Below are 18,905 nucleotides of genomic sequence, written 5' to 3'. Positions count from 1 at the left end.
AAGAAAGAAGAATCGTGTTGGGCTCGATTTAACTGGAATGGCACCTTGTTTTCTTCCAGGTTTAGCCAAAATGTCTTCCCACCAGCAGAAGCAGCAGCAGCAAATGCCTCCAAAATGCCAGGAAAAGTGTCCTCCAAAGTGTGTGGAGCAATGCCAGCCTCCAAAAGGACAAGCCAAGTGTCCTGTGAAGAGCATCCCACAGCAGCAGCAGCAGCAGCAATGCCCAAAGCAGAAGTAGCACTAACAGCAGTGGTTACGAAGTGCTGTGGAAGAGGCAAATGCATTTTTCCAAGCTCTCCCTCTGCCTGCTAGCTCTGCCAGAATAGCTGGGAATTTGCAACACACCTTCTTTGTTTGTAGGCAGAAATCGTGTTACAAAGAGATGCAATTCATTATCTTGGATTTATTCATCTTCTACTATAAAAATGTCACGGGGGCATTTCCTTCTGATCTTTAATTCGGGACATGCTGCAATAAAATTGTAATTGACCTCATTATTTCCTGCCTGATATTTTTGTGCTTTACTTGTGTCATTCATTCTCTTTTGATTTCTTTTAGTAGTCAAAGAATCACCTTTAAGCATGCACATACATATAGGGCTTACATACACTTGGGCCCATGTACATTTGCCTTCCAGATTTCCCACGGAGGAAATTACATTCTCAGGCATTGAATATTTATGTAGGGATTATAAAATCTTGCAAGTGTTTTTCACCCTGAACTGGAGCAAACTAAGGAAACTTGGTGTTCTGCAAGGTATAACATTCTGAAGTACGTTCCTGTGAATCTATCAAAACAATTAATTGTGAATTTGAGTCCCAGATATACTATAACTGCTGAGAGAAAAACAACCTTTGGAAGTTCTTAACACTGAAAGGAAGCTTTCGCTTGCTTAGAAAGAATATTTTTAGTTCTAAAAGAATCAGAAATGGGATTTTGAATGTTGCCATTTCTCAGCAGGAAATACTGGCTCAGCTAATTGATTTCCAGCCAGCTGTATGGCAAGGCAGAGGAGGAAAATTATCATAAAGGCAGAAGCTGTTGAATGCTGTGATAGTGGTGTCTTGCAGACAGACACAAATCCGCTCTGCAAACCAGAAGCTGTGTGTCTCAGAGTGATTCTGTGATCAGATGATGAGGTTGGCTGTATCTAACCCATCTAGAAAGTACAGGGCCAAACTAGAGAGATCACATTGCTCCTGGCTCATCTGAAGTGTGGGAAAAGCTTGTCTGCCTGTGCTTGCAACCCTCCTGATAGGTACACCCATGCCTTCTGCCTGCTGGAGGTCACGGAGTGGCTGTGAATGTGTTTAAGTTGGGCAGACTGAGCACTGGGATAGCTGGGCATAAGCTGATGCTCTGTGTCCTGCTTTGGGATGGGGTGTCTTGCAGAGAGCTTTGTCAGTGCTATTAATTAGTGTTTCTGTGCAATCAGCCATCCCCATGCTGGTACAGCCCGGGGGCTCTTGCAGGTGCCTGGAGGAGAAGAACAGAAGATCCAGGGTCCTCTGCAAGCACCCAAGTTTCTGAGTTCCAACGTGCCTGGTTTTCAGCCTAAAAAGTAAGCGATTTACAATCTGAGACTCCTTGTCCTCTTCATAAGCAGAAGATATTGAAAGTCTCCACAATTCAGTATTCAAAGTAATTTTTATTGTTGATTTTCACAGTGAAATAAACCTGGATACAATATCAGCCTAAAATAATTAGAGTTAAGCACCAAACACATACGCAACAGCACTGTGTGGTGAAATATGTTCCAGGGTGTAATTCTGACAGCACCGTGTATGCCGCCTCCTTTATCCTGTCTAACAGCTGGAAGCCATGCATGAGGTTAAACTATTTCAAAACATGTCTGGGTTGCATTTAATTATCTATATCTTTTCCATAAATACTCTCAGCTCAAGCTGCTCTTTACACATCCTAGAAAATCAGAGGTGAGCTCTCTCAGGAAAGCGCTGATGACTACCAGCTCAGCTAAGCAGATAATTAAGAGGTGATGGCTCCTTTGTAAAAATCTTTCCTTTCCTCTAGCTGAATGGATTTATTATTTTTTTTTTTTTTTATTGCATAAAATATTTAGCACTGTGGATTCATGATTCAGAAAACCTTCTTGCCATCAACCAGAACCCCTTAGCGGCAGGTTCTGCAGAAAACTCAAATCCTATTATTAATAGGCAAAAGCCCTAAATGCAAGGTGGGAGATGGCATTTGCATGCAGGGAGTTGGGGGGGGGGGGGGGAGGGGGATACATGAAAACCAGGAGGCAGTGTGCAGGTCTGCAGGATGAGCTGGCTCATTGGGTTGAGTTCAAACACTTAGCTTAATGAACCATGGCTCCAGCCTGCCATCATGCTCTTCGATTTCTCTCCAGGTGTTTGAAAGCCATGAATGGTTGGGAGAGGGCAGAGATTCAGGTTGCTGGAAAGTCGAGTGCACATGCCTACACCACCACTTGAAGCCTTCCTATCTATTGACAGTCCTGACGTGTCGGTTAGCGTATGGCTGTTAGTACGGGATAACGCTAGCATTAGTGGGGGGAGTTGGGAGCCGTGCTTCTTAACAGAAATTCTGCGGTGAAAAGGGTGTTGGAAAATGACCTTTGTGAGACACGGGGAGAGGAGGTCTTACATCCTGTTTCTCTCTTCAGGGCTTCCCTTGTCAGCTGCAAGTTACTTCTGCATCAGCGGCCACTGGTTGGGCTGCTTCACCTGCTGCTGCTCGATGGGAGGGTGCTTCTCAGGAAGGGAGGACTGCTCCGGCTCAGGGGCCGGCACCGGGATCTCCTTGCACTCTTGCTTCTCCTGGGCACACGGTTCAGGGTCAGAGCACTGAACAGGGACAGGCACCTGGATCTCCTTGTATTCCTGCTCCTCCTGGGGACATGGGGTGGGCACTGGGATCTCTTTGCACTCCTGCTTCACCTGAGGACATGGTTCAGGGTCAGAGCTTTGAACAGGGACAGGCTTTGGGATCTCCTTGCACTCCTGCTTCTCCTGGGGACATGGTGCAGGGTCAGGGACAGGCACAGGGATCTCCTTGCATTCCTGCTTCTCTTGGGGACATGGTGCAGGTTCAGGGCATTGGACGGGGATTGGTACAGGGATCTCCTTGCACTCCTGCTTCTCCTGGGGACATGGTGCAGGGTCAGGGCTTGGAACAGGGACTGGCACGGGGATCTCTTTGCATTCCTGTTTCTCCTGGGGACATGGTGCAGGTTCAGGACAGATAACAAGGGTGGGCTCTGGCATCTCTTTGCATTCTGATTTCTCCTGGGAGCATGAAATAGGTTCAGGGTGTGATACAGGAGGGAAAGTTGGTGGTAGCTTGGTTTGCTGCTGCTGCTGCTGTTCCTGGGGTGGATACTCAGGTATTACGACCACTGGTTCTTCTCCCTTGCCTGGTTCCACCAAGGGTGTTTGCGACGGCTCTGTTTTCTCTGGGCACTGTACCACAACTACTGGGGTTGGGTCTTGGACTTGGACTTCAGGTTGTTGCTGTGGACATGGGACCTGCTCAGGGCATGGAACTGGCTCTTGGCTTTGCTTTGGAATTGTTTTGCTCAGGCCAGGTGGGAGGGTGATTTCCTGCTTGCACTGCATCTGATTCGAAGACATCTTTGCAGGAAACAAGATTATCTGAAAGAAATGTCAGACTGTTACTGTGTCTGCTAAATGAACTGCAATGGGATAGGGATGAAACAATTATAAGAAACATTAATCATCTGCAAGAGTAAAGTTCCCTTAGCTTGCCCTCAGTTACCCAATGCAGGCTGGCTCAGAAGGAATTATGATTTGCTGTTTCTTTTTCATCCTGTCTTTCAGCTCCTGCTCTGACTCTACCTTATCTTGTTCCTCCTTTCTGTTCTGTAATGTGGGACAGCCCTGTCAGGTCTAACAGAGATGGAGTCACTCCTTTGAACTTGGAGCTGATTTACATTTCAGAGCTCTTCCGCCTGTTGCTTAGCCCTTCCCAATGTGTTAACTCCCTTTCATTGCTTTCCTGGGGGACTGATGAGAGGAGCTGGCAAATAACAGATCTCCTGGTTTGATAGCGGTTTCAGAAAGTTAAAATAATAATAATTAATAATAATAATAATAATAATAATAATAATAATAATAATAATAATAATAATAAAAACAATGCTGAAGACAAGCATTTAAAAGCATGTGGTATTTCAAAAAGTAGAAGAATATAAATCTGGGGCCAACAGAATATTCCACACTGAAAAAAATGAAATACTTAATTTGATTTTGCCCATTTTGAAATGGTTTCCAGATTTTTCTTGGAATTCAAAAATTGAGGTGCTAAGGCCCCAGGGTGAACCTCCTCAGTAAGCGAATGTATTTCTGTAGTATTGAGGGCCTTTACAGTAACGATGTAATAGGCCAACTCCACCTCTTTTTATGGTATCACTCACTTCACTAATGATGCAATGGACTTGAGGCTACCTGTGTCATGGTCCTGCCAACTGTCATGGAAAAAATTAGCAGTGGTGATGCTGTCCTACATTTCTGGATTATCATGGCCATTAATGATGTATGTAGCTTGCATGAATCAGAATAATCAGGAGGGATTTCTTCTCCCAAGGTCATTAATGTGCAACAGGCCAAATGATTTTTCCTAACAATTTATGAAACTCCCTCTCTTTGGTGTGCTGCTTAAGGTAGGACCAAGTCTGGCTGGCCTGGTGCTGTGTCTCTGGCAATTCGTATGCTGATCTTTTTCTTTAGTCAATCTAAGGACACAAATAAAAGGTTAGAACCATGGAAGCATGAGTTGGAAAGGGTATTTCTAAGTCCTATCAACAAAGGACTGGAGCCAACACAGGTCAAGTGAGTGTGTGCAAGTCTGTTTTCCCTTCCCCATTGCACCTGCCCCTCTTAGCACATCTTTAAAGCAAATTCATTCCCCTCTTTCCCATCCTCCTAGATCATCTAGATCAGTATCTGGTGTCTCTAGCTATTTCCTTTATAAGGCTATGATAGCATCTTAAGCCCAATTAATATATTGGTTAGAAGGAATGACAAAGCTCAAGAGGAATGTTTTCACCTTTCTGCTCCGTACAGTCCCTCATAATCACAAAACTATCTTTCCCAAATACAATTCTTCGATTAAATTAAAGTTTTTAAAACTTTCATGTTATAAATAGAAGAATCATAGAAAATGGGTTTAGATTGAACTTTAGGAGACCATTTAGACTTTATCCTTCCCTGAAGGCAGGATCAGTTATACTTAAACCAATATAATTTTATCTAATCTCTTCTTTAGAAAGGATCTAATTTAATACTTGACTATCCTCAGATTTACACACAATCTGAACTAGCCTTGCAGAGTCATCCCCAGCCTGCTTGTACTACCCCAATGCCAACAATTTCTCCCCCTTGTAGGAATCCTTTGCATATTCAAAGGTATCAAATAAAACACTTCTTTAAAGACTGCCTACATTAAACCTCAGTAAAATTACAACCAGCAATAAAATTATAGGCATCACAAAAAGGATCAGTATTCTGTGACTTACCCAACCAGTCAGCAGGGAGAAGCGTGAAGTCAAGTGGATGGTGGAGCATGGAGATTTGAGAACTTTTATACGGTTTCAAAGCCCTGCCTTCTGGGAATGAGTCCTCCTAGGTAATGAGCTCATTCTTTCACAACTGCTGTTGTGCATTTCCTCCACAGACTTGTTTTACACGTAGGCAGTGTGAAGAGACAGCTTTGGTGCAGAATGCATTTTAATCCCTATTCTGACTAATCCGATTTACAAAAGAACTTTCTCTGTGAATAAAGGTCATAGCTTCCAGTTAATACAGCCATTGCAGAGCCCACCAAGACCAGGGGTCTTGATATGGTGTCAGCCAGTGTGGTTCCACTTCAGCCCATGCAGCTGACTCATTTCATGCCAGCTAATGGTCTTGCCCCCACCTCTTTGGATGTCTTTGTGGTTTAAGACTGGGGGACTAATCTCGACTTCTCTCACCTCCTTTTCGTCAATGAATTCTCTAAAGTGATTTTTTTTTGTGACTCTATCAGAGAATGACAGATGGGTTTGCTTTTTTTCCCATTAAGATCTTTACAGATCTCATTCTTCTTTCATTTCAGAACAGATCATTTTGAATGCATATTATTGTCTATGGTGCAGAAGATTTAGCTCCCACCTATCCAAACATGACAGAATAGGGAGTTGAGTTTATCTCCATACTTCATGTGAAAAAGTAAAGGGACTTCTAACGGCATACAAGATTTATCACACCCCAATGGAACTAGGACATTGGGCTGCTTTTGGTGCTAGGACAGCACTTGAAAAGATGTTTCAATATACCTGTGAAATTAAGGGAGCTGGTAGTGTATGCACTGTATTCTCTTAACATAATTCCATGTAAAAAGTCTTTTGAGTGAAAAGTTCACTGGTTGTTATCTTCAACATCTCAAGAAGCTGTTGGGATATAAGTCACAGACCTCACTGCTGATGCTAGGATTATTTTCATCAGCAGAGATGAAGCGTCCCACACAGAGGTGAATTTCATCATATTTGGTTGCCTTGGGACTATCTTTGTCCGGTCTCCTCGATTTTACCAGAGCTTTTATCAGCGCACACACTACAGATGCAATCGTTGCAACAGACTGAGCTGGTACCCGATGCTGGTTGGGGTTCCTGGGGTGCAAATATAAAAAACTGCTTCTAGTTGTGGCGTAACTTCCTCTGCTGATAGTTGTTTAGTAACTGAAGGACAGAACACCTGGATTTGAGACCACATCTTCTTCTCCCATGGCGTGACTTCACCCATGCAACTTCCCTTCTTACCTCACTGCAGGTGGGGCCCTGCCTTGCTGGTGTCAGGCTGGCCCTGGAACCTGCTTCGTTTTGGTTGCCTTTGCTAGCAAGGGGAACATCCCAAGCTGGTGCCTACCATCAGCTAAGGCTTCACCTCACTGCTGCAGCTGCTGCTCGGCTGGCACAAATTGTGGTTGTAGGTCTGGTGAAGGCAGGAACTAGGACACTTTCCAGCTTTGGAAAACCTGCCCGTCTGCTTTCTAGGTAGCATCAGGCGTTGCGGTTATCAACATAGCCTTTCTGCTGAGGTTTGCTTTAGGACCTCAACCTTATGGAGCAGGGCTAAAGTCAGGGGGAATATAGCAAGGGGGAATAAGCTCAGACTCATAAAAAACATATTTTGTAATGCACCTGTTGGCCTGCAGAGGACAGAGCAGCTGGGTTCAGAAGGAGACAGGGTGCAAGTCATTAGATCAAATGTTGCAGCTGAGAAAAGTGAATGTGCACCTCCAGGCCAGAGCTCCACTAACCTCTGCTCTGCCCATCAGTGAGAGAGAAACTGGGCACGTAGCACCTGTGGACCATTGCTGAGGCAAAGACTGCTACAGGTGCAACAAACCACAGCCCTGTGTTGTGACATTGCTTTTATTAAAGCAAGCAGTCGGGTTTCTGGAATATGTAGCCAGTTTGGTTGTCAAATTTCCAGCCTCGACTTGCAACATCAAGTGAGCAAGGAAAATCACTTTCCATAGCTGGAGGGGAGACGACCTGAACCATGTCTGGAGACCAGAAGGTGGGGCCATCCTGACCTTAAGCCCTGGTTTGGATCCAGGTCTGCAGAGGCTTGGGGAGGTCACTTCACATCCATGTCAGCAACCTCAGCAGAAAAATGATGGTAATTATCATCGAAGAGGCTCTGAAGTCAGCCTGTGGAAAGGGAGTGAATGTTTTTCCCATAGTAGCGGTGTAATTGCTTTCCCCTTCCATGTGAGTTGCACAAAGACTATTTTTAGAGGCAAATGCCATATGCAGTGAAACCTGCCTTACTCAAACCTCTGGGGAACTACGGGAGAAACGTGCATGAAGGAAGGCGGCTTGGCAGTGAACGTGGAGCTAAGCAGCAACTCAGCTCTCACCTGGCGGAGCCTGGCTCTGCTCCCAGCTGTTGCTGAAGCCGTACCACTAATTCCAGGCAATGCAACACCACAGATGATAAAAATGCTGGCCTGAGCCCGTCTTTCTTCCTAGAGAGAAAATGCCACTCCAGGTTCCACACAGCTTGTGCAGGTGCTGAGTTGCCCTCAACCCCCCAGTGGCTTTCCAAATGCTGATCAGGTAATTAATTAATTAGGTCCCCAAGAGTCTAAGATGCCTGGGGAGGTATGCAGCAGTTATGTTAGCAATTCCAAATGGAGATTTGTAGCTAATTTACTGTGAGTGTCTCAGTATCTCTGAGGTCCCTGCAGCTATAGTACTTCAGTCTGAAGGAAGGGATGAGTGTTTTTAGATGCAAAGAGCACTGCAGAGAACTGCAACTCAGGATGTGAAATGTAATCCTCACCTCACGTCTGAAAGGGTGCTCTTTGTTTTTTGTCCATCCAGTACTTTGAACCTTTATGCACAGAGAAAATGATTTGTGGAAATTATTGCACTCCTGGATTTCATGTCTTGGTGTGATTCAGAAGTTGCTGAACTGGATCTCCTAAGACATAGCTCGCCCAGTGGCTTAATTAGACACTGTTTCGTTAACACCCCATCTTGTTCTTTATTATTGTGTCTGTCATCACTTTAGGGTGGACACCTTGATTAGCTCATCTCACGAGACAAAAGACTTAATTACCAGTTACTGAATTTCCTAGTATCGGTATGTCTGCCTGCAAGTCCAGTAGCTGATACTTCTGTAGTCTTGACCTTTTCTCCTAGTGCCCAGGACTCTGAGCATCAAGTCATATTACAGGAGAAGAGAAACTGGTCTTCCACAGGGATGGTCAGATGTGTCAGTTTGCACGCCTTTTTTTTTTTTTTTGTTGCCCTTGCCTGTTCATGAACAATTATTTTCCATTTTTGCCATAATAGAGCACCCTAGCTTCCTAGGATTATTTTAATAGCTCTCAGGAAACACACACGGCTAAATCAGTTGTCTGTGACTTTACATTCAGAACAATAAAACCTCTTTTGTAAATTCACCAGCCTCCATCTTCAAGCTTTTTACATATTTTGCCTCCAATTCTCTGAGTTACCAGCCAGTTCCAGAGCCTCCCTGCACTGCTTCTTGGAAGTCTTCTAATTCCCAGCCTAAATGTATTCATAGCCGCTTGTGCAGGATTACTGTGCTGCTCAATAGATTGCCTCATTGAAAACCCATTGGGCACAACAGAAATACTCTCCAGTCAGTCATCACATCAAAGATCCTAATTCTCAATTGCTTCATTCATGCTCTGGAGCTCAGGAATGAACTTGTTGGAGTTAAGCCTGTTGTCAGCCTTTTCTGGCCCATGCACCAGAACACACAATTTACAGCAGGGCAGACTGGGGGTCACCCTAGATTTGTGCTCAGCTTTGCAGCACTGTTGCTGGAGAACAGGGAGCAGCTGGGGTGCAGCATCCCATTTCGGGTTTCCCATGTTCCTGGAAGGGGATGAAGTGTCGGCTTTCTGGAGTATCAGCCTCATGGTTTTCTGGCAGGTGCCTGGTGGAGCAGGGAGGTTCTCGGGGAACTGCTTGTGTTTGGATTAAGGTTGCTTTATCCTTCCCCCAAAAAGTCAGAAAGGACCTTGATTGTCCTCAAGGTTCAGGCCCTGCATTTGCTGCCTGCATTATTTTTATGATTATCTCTGGAAGGACTGAAAATATGGGGATTTAGATCACAGTGTTTGGAAAATGCCAGAACAAGAACAAGGCTTCAGGTGTGGCCAACACAACAGCCTTCTGCAGCTAAAATACAAAATGCCTAAGAACAGGGAGTTTTCTCCCCTAAACACCAAGAAGAACCATCTGTGCTGTGAACTGGGCAGTTCAAGAGTCACAAAAATGCATATATCATGTACAGCACAGGCCTCTCTCTGGGAGGCTGAACTCCTGGGGTTTATAAGGAACTTTCTGAGTTCCCAAGGCTCTTCCACTGTCTTTGCACTGATTTGTTGCTTCACTGGTGGGTTGGGTAAGTTTGCTTCTGATGAATCCATTAAAAATTGGTAATTAGGCTTGCTATAATATGACTTACTGTGAGGTTATAGTTCAGCGATGGCAATTTCAGACTCTTCCATTTGCAAATTGAATTAATTGAGATTGAATTTCAGGAGCTGCAGGCTCTAGAAATTAAACTATTTCTTTTCCAACTGTTTCTGCATCCATGTAATGTCACAGATTAATGGAGATAATCTTGGTTATACCTATGCCATTCCTGTGACTTTGATGGCATCACACCATTGCACAAGGGGATTATAGGAAAAGAATCAGGCCCAGAGGACTGAGAGATTATACAAATATGCCTTACATTATAATCCTAAAACTATGCTGTTAGTTGAATTACTATGGAAAAGGGAAATTTTAAAAGCTTAATATGTTGAGACCATCTGATGTAATAATATGTTCTGGCTGACAGGACAAACTCCCTGGGGAGGGAAAGGAAGGGCTAAATCCCAGAGCAGCAGGGAAGATTTCAAGGATCCGCGCAGCCTTGCACGAATGCTCTGTCTGACAAAACAGATTTTGATCGAACAGTGTTGTCCTCAGAGGCTTTTGGGCTGCAAACCAGTATTAATGTGGTTGAGGTCTGGAAAGGGAATATCTGACAAGGTCTGGGTGGTGAAAGGAACCCAGACTAAATGAATATACAGCGAGAAGATAGCACGGGAGGGGTAATTATTGGTCTTCAGGTTCAAGAGAGAGAATTATCTCGGGTCTTCTCCTTTCCATTGCTCTGAGTTACTCATTAAACTTGTAACAAACCTGAGATCTCAGTTTGCTTCTTTCTAACACCTGTATGCAGATTAGGGTGCAGTTACCAGGGCTTCTAAGAGAAAGTGTTGCTGTTGCTGCTGCTTGCTTCTTTTACTTCTCTTGATTTATTTTACCAAACAAACAAACAAAGAAACAAACCCAAAACAACAACAAAAGTTTATTTTTTTTCTTCTTCAAATACATAAATACTTTTTTTTTTTTTTTTCCAGTTCCTGGCTTTTGAGAAGAATGTCTTCCCAGCTAACCAGCAGCAGTGAAAGCAAGCAGCCCCTCTGCCACCTACAGTAAGCAAAAGCCACACTGGAGCCAGTGGCAGAGCCAGACCCAGCAACAGCCAAGGAGAAAAGAAACCTCAGGAGAAGACAGAGATGCAGTTTTCTTCATCAAAATCAGAACCCAGGCAAAGCCCACTACTATCTAAGGCACCACAAGCTTCCATTTCTGTGCCACCCCTGGAACAAAAGCAAAACCTGCTTTGGCAGGGGGGTTGGACCCGATGATCTTTCGAGGTCCCTTCCAACCCCTACAATTCTGTGACTATGTGATTCTGCGATTCTGTGAAAAAAGAAGGTGAGTCAGTGGCGTCCCAAGGAAAAGTGGCTCCTGCACATGGAAGGTGATGGTAGAGGAACGAAATACAGGGCCTGCTGTGGTAACATCATGTTCTCATGTCTGGTGTGATAGATCCTCCACTAGACATATTTCAAAGCTTCATCCTCTGCAGCTGGGTATTTGGTGGCTGCATGTTGTTGCCCCATGCAGGGCAGTCAAGTTTTGGGTGCAATCAAGTATTTGGCACATACCTCAGCACCCAGGTTTCTCTGGTGTTGGAAACCCAGCTGGTGCAGCTAATGGATGTGGGTGCCAAGGGGCAAGAAAGTTGCATCAGTGTTGACACCCCACAGCTTGGCTCATGTATTTTAAAACTCACCAGGGCTATTGCAATCATGTAGTCAGATTTTCTGCAGAGGCTAACCTCCACTGAGCCTGGTAGCAACCAGAACAAAGAGGTGTGCTGGGGCTACTAATTGCAGAACAGCAAGAGGTCATTAAGCAATAAAAAGCTTTTAAAATATAGCAAGGAGTCTAAGAGAGGAGCATTTAATTCTATTGCATGATGGAGTTTGTATTTTGCCTTCAGTGCTGTTAAATCATTGAAGTAACAATACTGAAAATTTACTGCTTGCTGGGCTAACAATATGTTAAGTTTTATTATCTGCAGCCTGTATACTGCTTTCTAATTACAAGTCTGATACAATACAGATGTGCAATCTCTTCTTATTCTCTTGTGCTTCCCTGTTCTCCACCTTCCCCTCCCTGTACACACCTCACTGCCTTACAGCATCGAATGAACAGATTCCCTCTCCTGTGAAGCCCAGGGAATGCAGCCCAGCTACCATTTCAGTGCAATGTCGAGAAACACATGTGCATGTAAGCTGGGATGGGGACAGGAGGCTGCAGCTGGGCTGCTGGATGCGTTGGTGACTTAGGTTTAACTTCATGCTGCTGCTTTGATACAATAAGGAGCATTTGAGTATTAAGATGCAAAGGCAGTGGTCTGGGCTGAGTTCACAGGCTGCCAGTTCAAACTTTTCCTGGAGAGAGAGGGCATTTGAAGGTGATTTCTCAGCTTCTGTTGGCCAGTTCTGCAAGGCTGTAGCAGGAGATGGTTGCATGTGCATATGCTGCACTCTAGTGGCTTGTACAGCTCTGAGGACATGGTCTTGTTGAGGCTGGAGAACAAGGCCATGCCTAGGTGAGGCTGGAGGACAAAGCCACGCCTAGGTGAGGCTGGAGGACATGGCTATTCCAGCCCCATGTACATCCCTAACCAGTGTTTGGTACTTGAAGATTGTTCTCATGGTCACAAGATGTTAAGCTGAGCTTGTCTTTACTTCTCCAAGGCAGACTGATTTCTTCAAGGAAGGACTCTCTTCCTTGCCTCTGCTGTAGAGGCCTCACATGCGCAGTGTCCTTCACTATGTGCTAGTTTTAATCTTTAACAGCTCCCCACTGTAGCTTCCTCCTGCTTTACAGCTATTTGTCTGAATAATCAGCATTTTCTTGTTACAGTTAATGGAACAAAACTGATTTTATGCCACTTGAAGTTTCAGCCCAGTATCTGAGATCACACCTAGCCAATTTACCTTGTTTCTTCTATCTTTTTTTTTTTTTTTTATTGGCTTGCTCTTCTGCCAGATTTCTATAATTGGAGCAGGCGAGGAGCTTTGCATTCCTGGTGCATTAGCTCATGCTCCAGAATTGCTGCTGTGTGACGGTGTTCCTTTGCATTCCTGTCTTATTAAAGGGAAGGCGGTGGATTCCCAAGTGTCTCACCTGGCATCTTTTCCAGGATGTTTTTCAGCTTCCCTCTTCATACTTCTCAGTGCCATGGCCCTATTTTAACTTCGTTTCCACCTTCATCTTGTGCTGTTGTCCGGGTAGCAAGATGAGTCAGGCATGTTAAAAAAGCACAGGAGATTTTCTTAGCTGCCAACCATTGCAGGGCAGGGCTGCCATGTGGGAAGAAGGTGGATACTACCAGGATATGCACAGGTGATGACAACAGAAGCACACATTTTTGACAGGCATTGCTATGTGAAAGTGAAACACTCATTAAACTGCTGCATAGTGAAAGTCTCCAAAATTGCACTGTTGCCAAAATTAAAATAGACTGTAATTCTTTCTTTCTTTCTTTCTTTCTTTCTTTCTTTCTTTCTTTCTTTCTTTCTTTCTTTCTTTCTTTCTTTCTTTCTTTCTTTCTTTCTTTCTTTCTTTCCTTCCTTCCTTCCTTCCTTCCTTCCTTCCTTCCTTCCTTCCTTCCTTCCTTCCTTCCTTCCTTCCTTCCTTCCTTCCTTCCTTCCTTCTTTCCTTCTTTCTTTCCTTCCTTCTTTCCTTCCTTCTTTCTTTCCTTCTTTCCTTCTTTCTTTCCTTCTTTCCTTCTTTCTTTCCTTCTTTCCTTCTTTCCTTCTTTCCTTCTTTCCTTCTTTCTTTCCTTCTTTCTTTCCTTCTTTCTTTCCTTCTTTCCTTCTTTTCTCTTTCTCTCTTTCTCTCCTTCTCTCTCTCTCTCTCTCTCTCTTTCTTTCTTTCTGTATGCTAAATAAGTGGCTTTAGATACATAATGATATAGATATCACTGGGTTTAAACATAAAAGACAAGTCATTTCTGTGATCAAGTAATTAAATTTCTCCTGGTCTGTCAATAAACTAGGTGGGTACTCATGGGTTTCAGTCAAGTATCCAATGAAATAAGGATTTGTTTGAGGGCTGGGGCAGTGCCTGCATCCAGACTAGAATAAAAACAATATAAATGTGAATTGCTCACCTTGGTTAACAGGGAGGATCAGACCTGCAATGTTTGGAGCTAAAAAGCAATGAAGAGTTATGACTTTGGATCAAAGAACCAATTTCTGTGGGAGGGAGGCCACAACAAAGCTGCATTTCTTGTGGTTCAGCCAATGATGAACGCCCTCAGTGCTGACCAGCAAGGATAGGGCTTAGTTCTTGCTGGACATGCCTATGGTAAAGGGAGCATTTAATTCTCTGTGATTCTTGCCTAATGAACCCTAAATTTTCACCCATGAATAAACCTTGAGAACCACTTTCATAGTTGTACAAAAGAGTTGCTAGGCTTTATTGTTCACTTGTACTACAAAATTATTTATATACAGACCTTTCTCTTGGCCTCAGAAACCACCTGGGGAGTGCCATTTCTCTAGTTCATAAGAAACCACAGCTTTAATAAACATATGCAGGAGCTGCTCCCCCTGGGGTGGGTTTCATCTCACCCAGTGCACTCCTCTGAGCTGGTCCCCCTGAGCTCTCCTTGGAGCCAGCGGGAAGAAATGGTCATTTTAGGGGAAGATTCATGGGCTAAAGTACACATGAAAGCATTGACTAGATCTTCAGTGACTTCAACAAATTAATCTCCCAGGTTTCTAACTGGTTTCTTTATTCTGGGCATGGTGTGCGATAAGAAGTGGACTCACTGAGAAGGTACCCACAGGACTGGAGGCAGTTCATCTGCTGGTGCTGATTGTGGCTTGTCGTGCTGCTGGTGACAGCTTTGACAGCTGAGCTCATTACGCAGTGGCTGCAATCAAACGTGACTGTAGCTCATCTTTCCTGCTCATCTGTCACTGGATAGTGTATTCCCATCACTCTGATGACAGGTAATTGCGCTGGGGTCATGGGATTATCAGGGTGCTGGCAGCCATATGCTCTCCAGACCTATGTGAGCTAAAGATGAGGGTGGCTGTGGATGATACCCACCCAAGGGTGATGTGAACCTTCTGAGGAGCTCCTGGTTTTCCCCAGAGGAGACAGTGTCCTGTGTCCCACTGCACATATAGCCAACTCCAGCTGCTGGGCATTGCAAGGTGGATGAGAAGGGCTGCTCTAAAGAGTGATTAAGGTTAGAGATGGACATGGAGCACCCAGCGCAGCTCCCACAGCACTAAGCCATCCCCATGTGTGTGCAGAAAGAGGCCAAGCAATGGGATGGCCTGTCTCTGGGGACCACCAGAAGGAGTCCAGGAACAGGGAAGCCTGGCTTCAGAGAGTCCCCTGGAAAACCACTATTGCACACTGTCGTGTGTGCTCTGGTCTCGCAAAACCCCCGAGGCTGGGTATGCCTCTGCCTCTCCAAATACCATTCAGTCTTACCATGCCAGGGAGGATTATACAACAGGTAATTACTCTTACTATGGGGAGCTGACATTCAACTACTCATCCCTGAGGATGAGTACACTGATGCTAGTCACTGCAAGTGTTGCACACAGGACAGCTTGTGCATAGGAGCTAATAGGCTATGTCGTGAGTTCCTCATACCTTCAAGGCACGGTTAGTAGCTATATAAAAGGTCTCCTTCTGTTAGGGCTCACTGGTCACATCACAACGCTGTTCTCACCAAGGAGCTGGGTAAGTCTGGTTTGTGCTGAGCCTTTGTAGCTGTTGAAATGCAGATTTCTTTCTGTCTTTTTACATATGGAAATGCTTTGTGGGAAAGGTTTTTAAAATTAGTGAGTTTGAATTGCTATGTTGGTGTGGGAATGTGCTCTTACAGTGTCTCCAGTGAGGTATCTGACTCCAAGGGCCACTTGTGAACAGTCTAAAGAACAGCTGTGAGCAGTAATTGTGGTGTTGCTATTGTCGTTTGCTTTTGGAGGTGCCTGATAACACTCAGAGCTGCTTTGTGTGTATCAGGGAACACAGTGCCAGAAGAGCTGTGAGCAGGTTTGTGTTCCATTGTCGTATCTCTGACCTTTAATTGGCTTTGGTTCCCTAATGAACACAGACTTGGTGATGCTGGGACTGGGCTGTGAACCTCTGCATGCCTGCGGTGTTATGGGATCAGCATGCAGCAGAGCCTTGGGTGATGTTTACCTCCCTTGCTACCACAGAAGTGGCCAGAGGTTCAGAGCAGTTTTCAGCATTGGGGATTTTTCTCTACACATCAGCAAGAGGTCAAATGTGGCCCCCAATGAAAAGCAGAGGAGAAAAACTGGATTTTGTTGTTAGAAAGCAGCTCTGAGATGAGGAATTCATCTGCTGACCCCAAAGATCAGTTCTTCCCCTTGAAGGTCCAGGTGATGGGGAGGGGAGAGGGGGGAGTGAAGTCCAGGGAGATATTTCATGCTGCGTGTGTCTCTGAATGTCCCTACTCCTTGACTTATTGACATGTTTCTGAGTTAAAAATTACAGGTTAAGTGCTCGGCTGCTGCTGGCGTGGTCTTGAGACAGCGGTGCAGGCAGGACACAGCTCCAGCACCCTGCCGGGTGCCTGTCTAAGGGCTCTGCTTTCCCACCTCTCGTTCCAGCCCTGCCAAAGCCTCACCAAGATGTTGTGCTACCAACAGCAGTGCTTCCCTCCTCTCTGCCAGGAACCCATCCCTGTTAAGTGCCCCCCCATGTACCCTGCCAGGCACCCGTTGGTGACCAGCTGGCAGTCGGCGCAGTGTATCCCGCAGTATGTGACCCCCTGCGTCCCCCGGCAGCGGTTTCTGTCCTCCAGCTTCTCCCAGCAGCAGTGTGTGACCCAGTGTGTGCCACGGCAACAGTATGCAACCAAGTGCGTGCCACAGCAACAGCGTGTGACCCAGCTCATCCCACCACAGCCATGTGCACCTAGGTGTGTGACAACCTGTGTGCCGCAGCAGCAGTGTATCACCCCGTGCGCGTCACAGGAGCCTTGCATGACCAAGTGTGTGCCACAGCAGCAATGTGCAACCAAGTGCATGCCTCAACAGTCTGCAACCAAGTGTGTGACCACCTATGCCACCCAGCAGCAGTGTGCGACCAAGTGCATCCCACAGCAGAAGTGTGCCACCAGGTGTGTGACCACGTGTGTGCCACAGCAGCCATTCCTGACCAAGGGCATCCCCCAGCAGCAGTGTACGACCAAGTGCGTCCCTCAGCAGTGTGTGACCACCTACTCCCCATATCAGCAGTGCGCCACCAGGTGTGTGACCACGTGCGTGCCACAGCAGCGTGCGACCAAGTGTGTCTCACAGCGCTATGTGACCACTTGTGCCCCACAGCAGTGTGCCACCAAGTGTGTCCCGCAGCAGTGTGACACCAGGTGCGTGACCACATGTGTGCCACAGCCATGTGAGACCAAGTGTGCAACCATCTGTGTTCCACAGCAGCAGTGTGTGACCAAGTGTGTCCCACAGCAGTGTGTGACCAAGTGTGTCCCACAGCAGTGTGCCACCAAATGTGTCCCACAGCAGTGTACGACGAAGTGTGTTCCACAGCAGCAGTGTGCGACCAAGTGTGTCCCACAGCAGTGTGCCACCAAGTGTGTTCCACAGCAGAAGTGTGCGACCAAGTGTGTCCCACAGCAGTGTGCCACCAAGTGTGTCCCACAGCAGAAGTGTGCGACCAAGTGTGTCCCACAGCAGTGCGCCACCAAATGTGTCCCGCAGCAGTGTGCGACCGATTGTGTCCCACAGCAGCAGTGTCAGTCAGGTGGAGTAAAAATTTCAAGTCACTCTAAAAAGTACTGCTCTGCATCAAAATGGCCCTGGTAAAAAGGAGCGGGGGAAAGGAAGGTCCTTGGAAAAACAGCGAGGTATGGCTTTGGGGCAGGGTTATTTATCTCCTTGTGTCACCTGCCGACTACTTGCTATTGCTTAATTCTGCTTTATCTCTGTTTTCCAGTACTTCCCCTGTAACTCAGCTCTATTTTGGGCCAGGGTATGATATTATTTCTATGGTTGCGCTCCAGGTGTCTGTGGCTTATTCCTTAGTCTGCGGCAAGAAATAGTTTAGTGGGATGTTATTAAATTCTCACCTAATTGAAATGAATAGAAGATTCATAAGAAAAAAAAAAGAAATAGAAATGTCTAAGGAGTCCAGCTGACAACAGCATCAAGAGGACTGGCGGTGCAGCCGGTGGAGGGCTGCCACCAGGTTTAGTCCTGGTCTTGAGACAATGCCTGGGTTGACCTGTAATCCCTATGGCTGCAATTTCTCCAAAAGAGCTGTTTTCACTCACAGATTTGGAAGCCAAATGTAAATTTGCTAAGCAAACAGTATACGAGTCTTGTTCCAACAGCCTTCGTTTCGGAAGGTGGCCAGAAATCCCTGCTGACTCTGCGCTGACTTCAGTGGAGTCCCTAAACCAGGCAGGGTTTCTGGCTTGGTGAAGTTGGTCCTGCTGAAATTTTATCCATGAAAGTTTTTATTCACTTGGTTGCTTTGATTAATATGGAAAATACAGCCTGAAACAAAAGAAAGTATTTGAAATGACACTGAAAGTTGTAGCGCTACTCTTTTATAAATGTTGAGATGTTGAAGTGATTAACTATATTCTTTATGCTGCCTGAAGATGTGTACTCTACACTGTATTGAAAACAAACCATATATATATATGTATACTTATGCTATACATATATATACTTAAATAAATATAGTTCTCTGACCTCACATTAAATACCTTGTCTTTTTGCCCTCTGGTGGTTCGTTAAGAATACAGTGAACTCCTGTCTGAAAAAATACAAAAATCTTGCAATATGCCCTATCATTAGGAAAATGAATAGGAGCCTGCTCACGCTAAGTAGATCATACCTATTTGGAGGGCAAAAACAAGTGGTGCAAGAGGATGAGGAGGGTGTGACTGGGGCCGGGACACTGTCCCGCATCCTGCCCTGCTCCACCCTTGCTCAGTGAC

The 18,905-nt window shown here is 45.4% G+C and overlaps 2 protein-coding genes across 2 annotated transcripts; one reads left to right on the top strand and one right to left on the bottom strand.

The window, feature by feature from the left end:
* Positions 1-2,669: 2,669 nt before the first annotated feature.
* LOC311219716 (uncharacterized protein) lies at positions 2,670-3,614 on the bottom strand (the record flags this gene model as incomplete). The annotated part of the gene is made up of 1 exon (XM_084302989.1): positions 2,670-3,614. The coding sequence occupies one exon, from the start codon at positions 3,612-3,614 to the stop codon at positions 2,670-2,672; it is 945 nt and encodes a 314-aa protein (XP_084159115.1).
* Positions 3,615-16,572: 12,958 nt separating this feature from the next.
* LOC311219948 (uncharacterized protein) lies at positions 16,573-17,763 on the top strand (the record flags this gene model as incomplete). The annotated part of the gene is made up of 1 exon (XM_084303304.1): positions 16,573-17,763. The coding sequence occupies one exon, from the start codon at positions 16,573-16,575 to the stop codon at positions 17,761-17,763; it is 1,191 nt and encodes a 396-aa protein (XP_084159430.1).
* Positions 17,764-18,905: the final 1,142 nt, after the last annotated feature.

This window comes from Netta rufina (genome assembly GCF_964035555.1).
Source record: "Netta rufina genome assembly, chromosome: 29".
Taxonomy (NCBI): Eukaryota; Metazoa; Chordata; class Aves; order Anseriformes; family Anatidae; genus Netta; species Netta rufina.
This window is presented reverse-complemented; position numbering and strand designations above follow the sequence as displayed.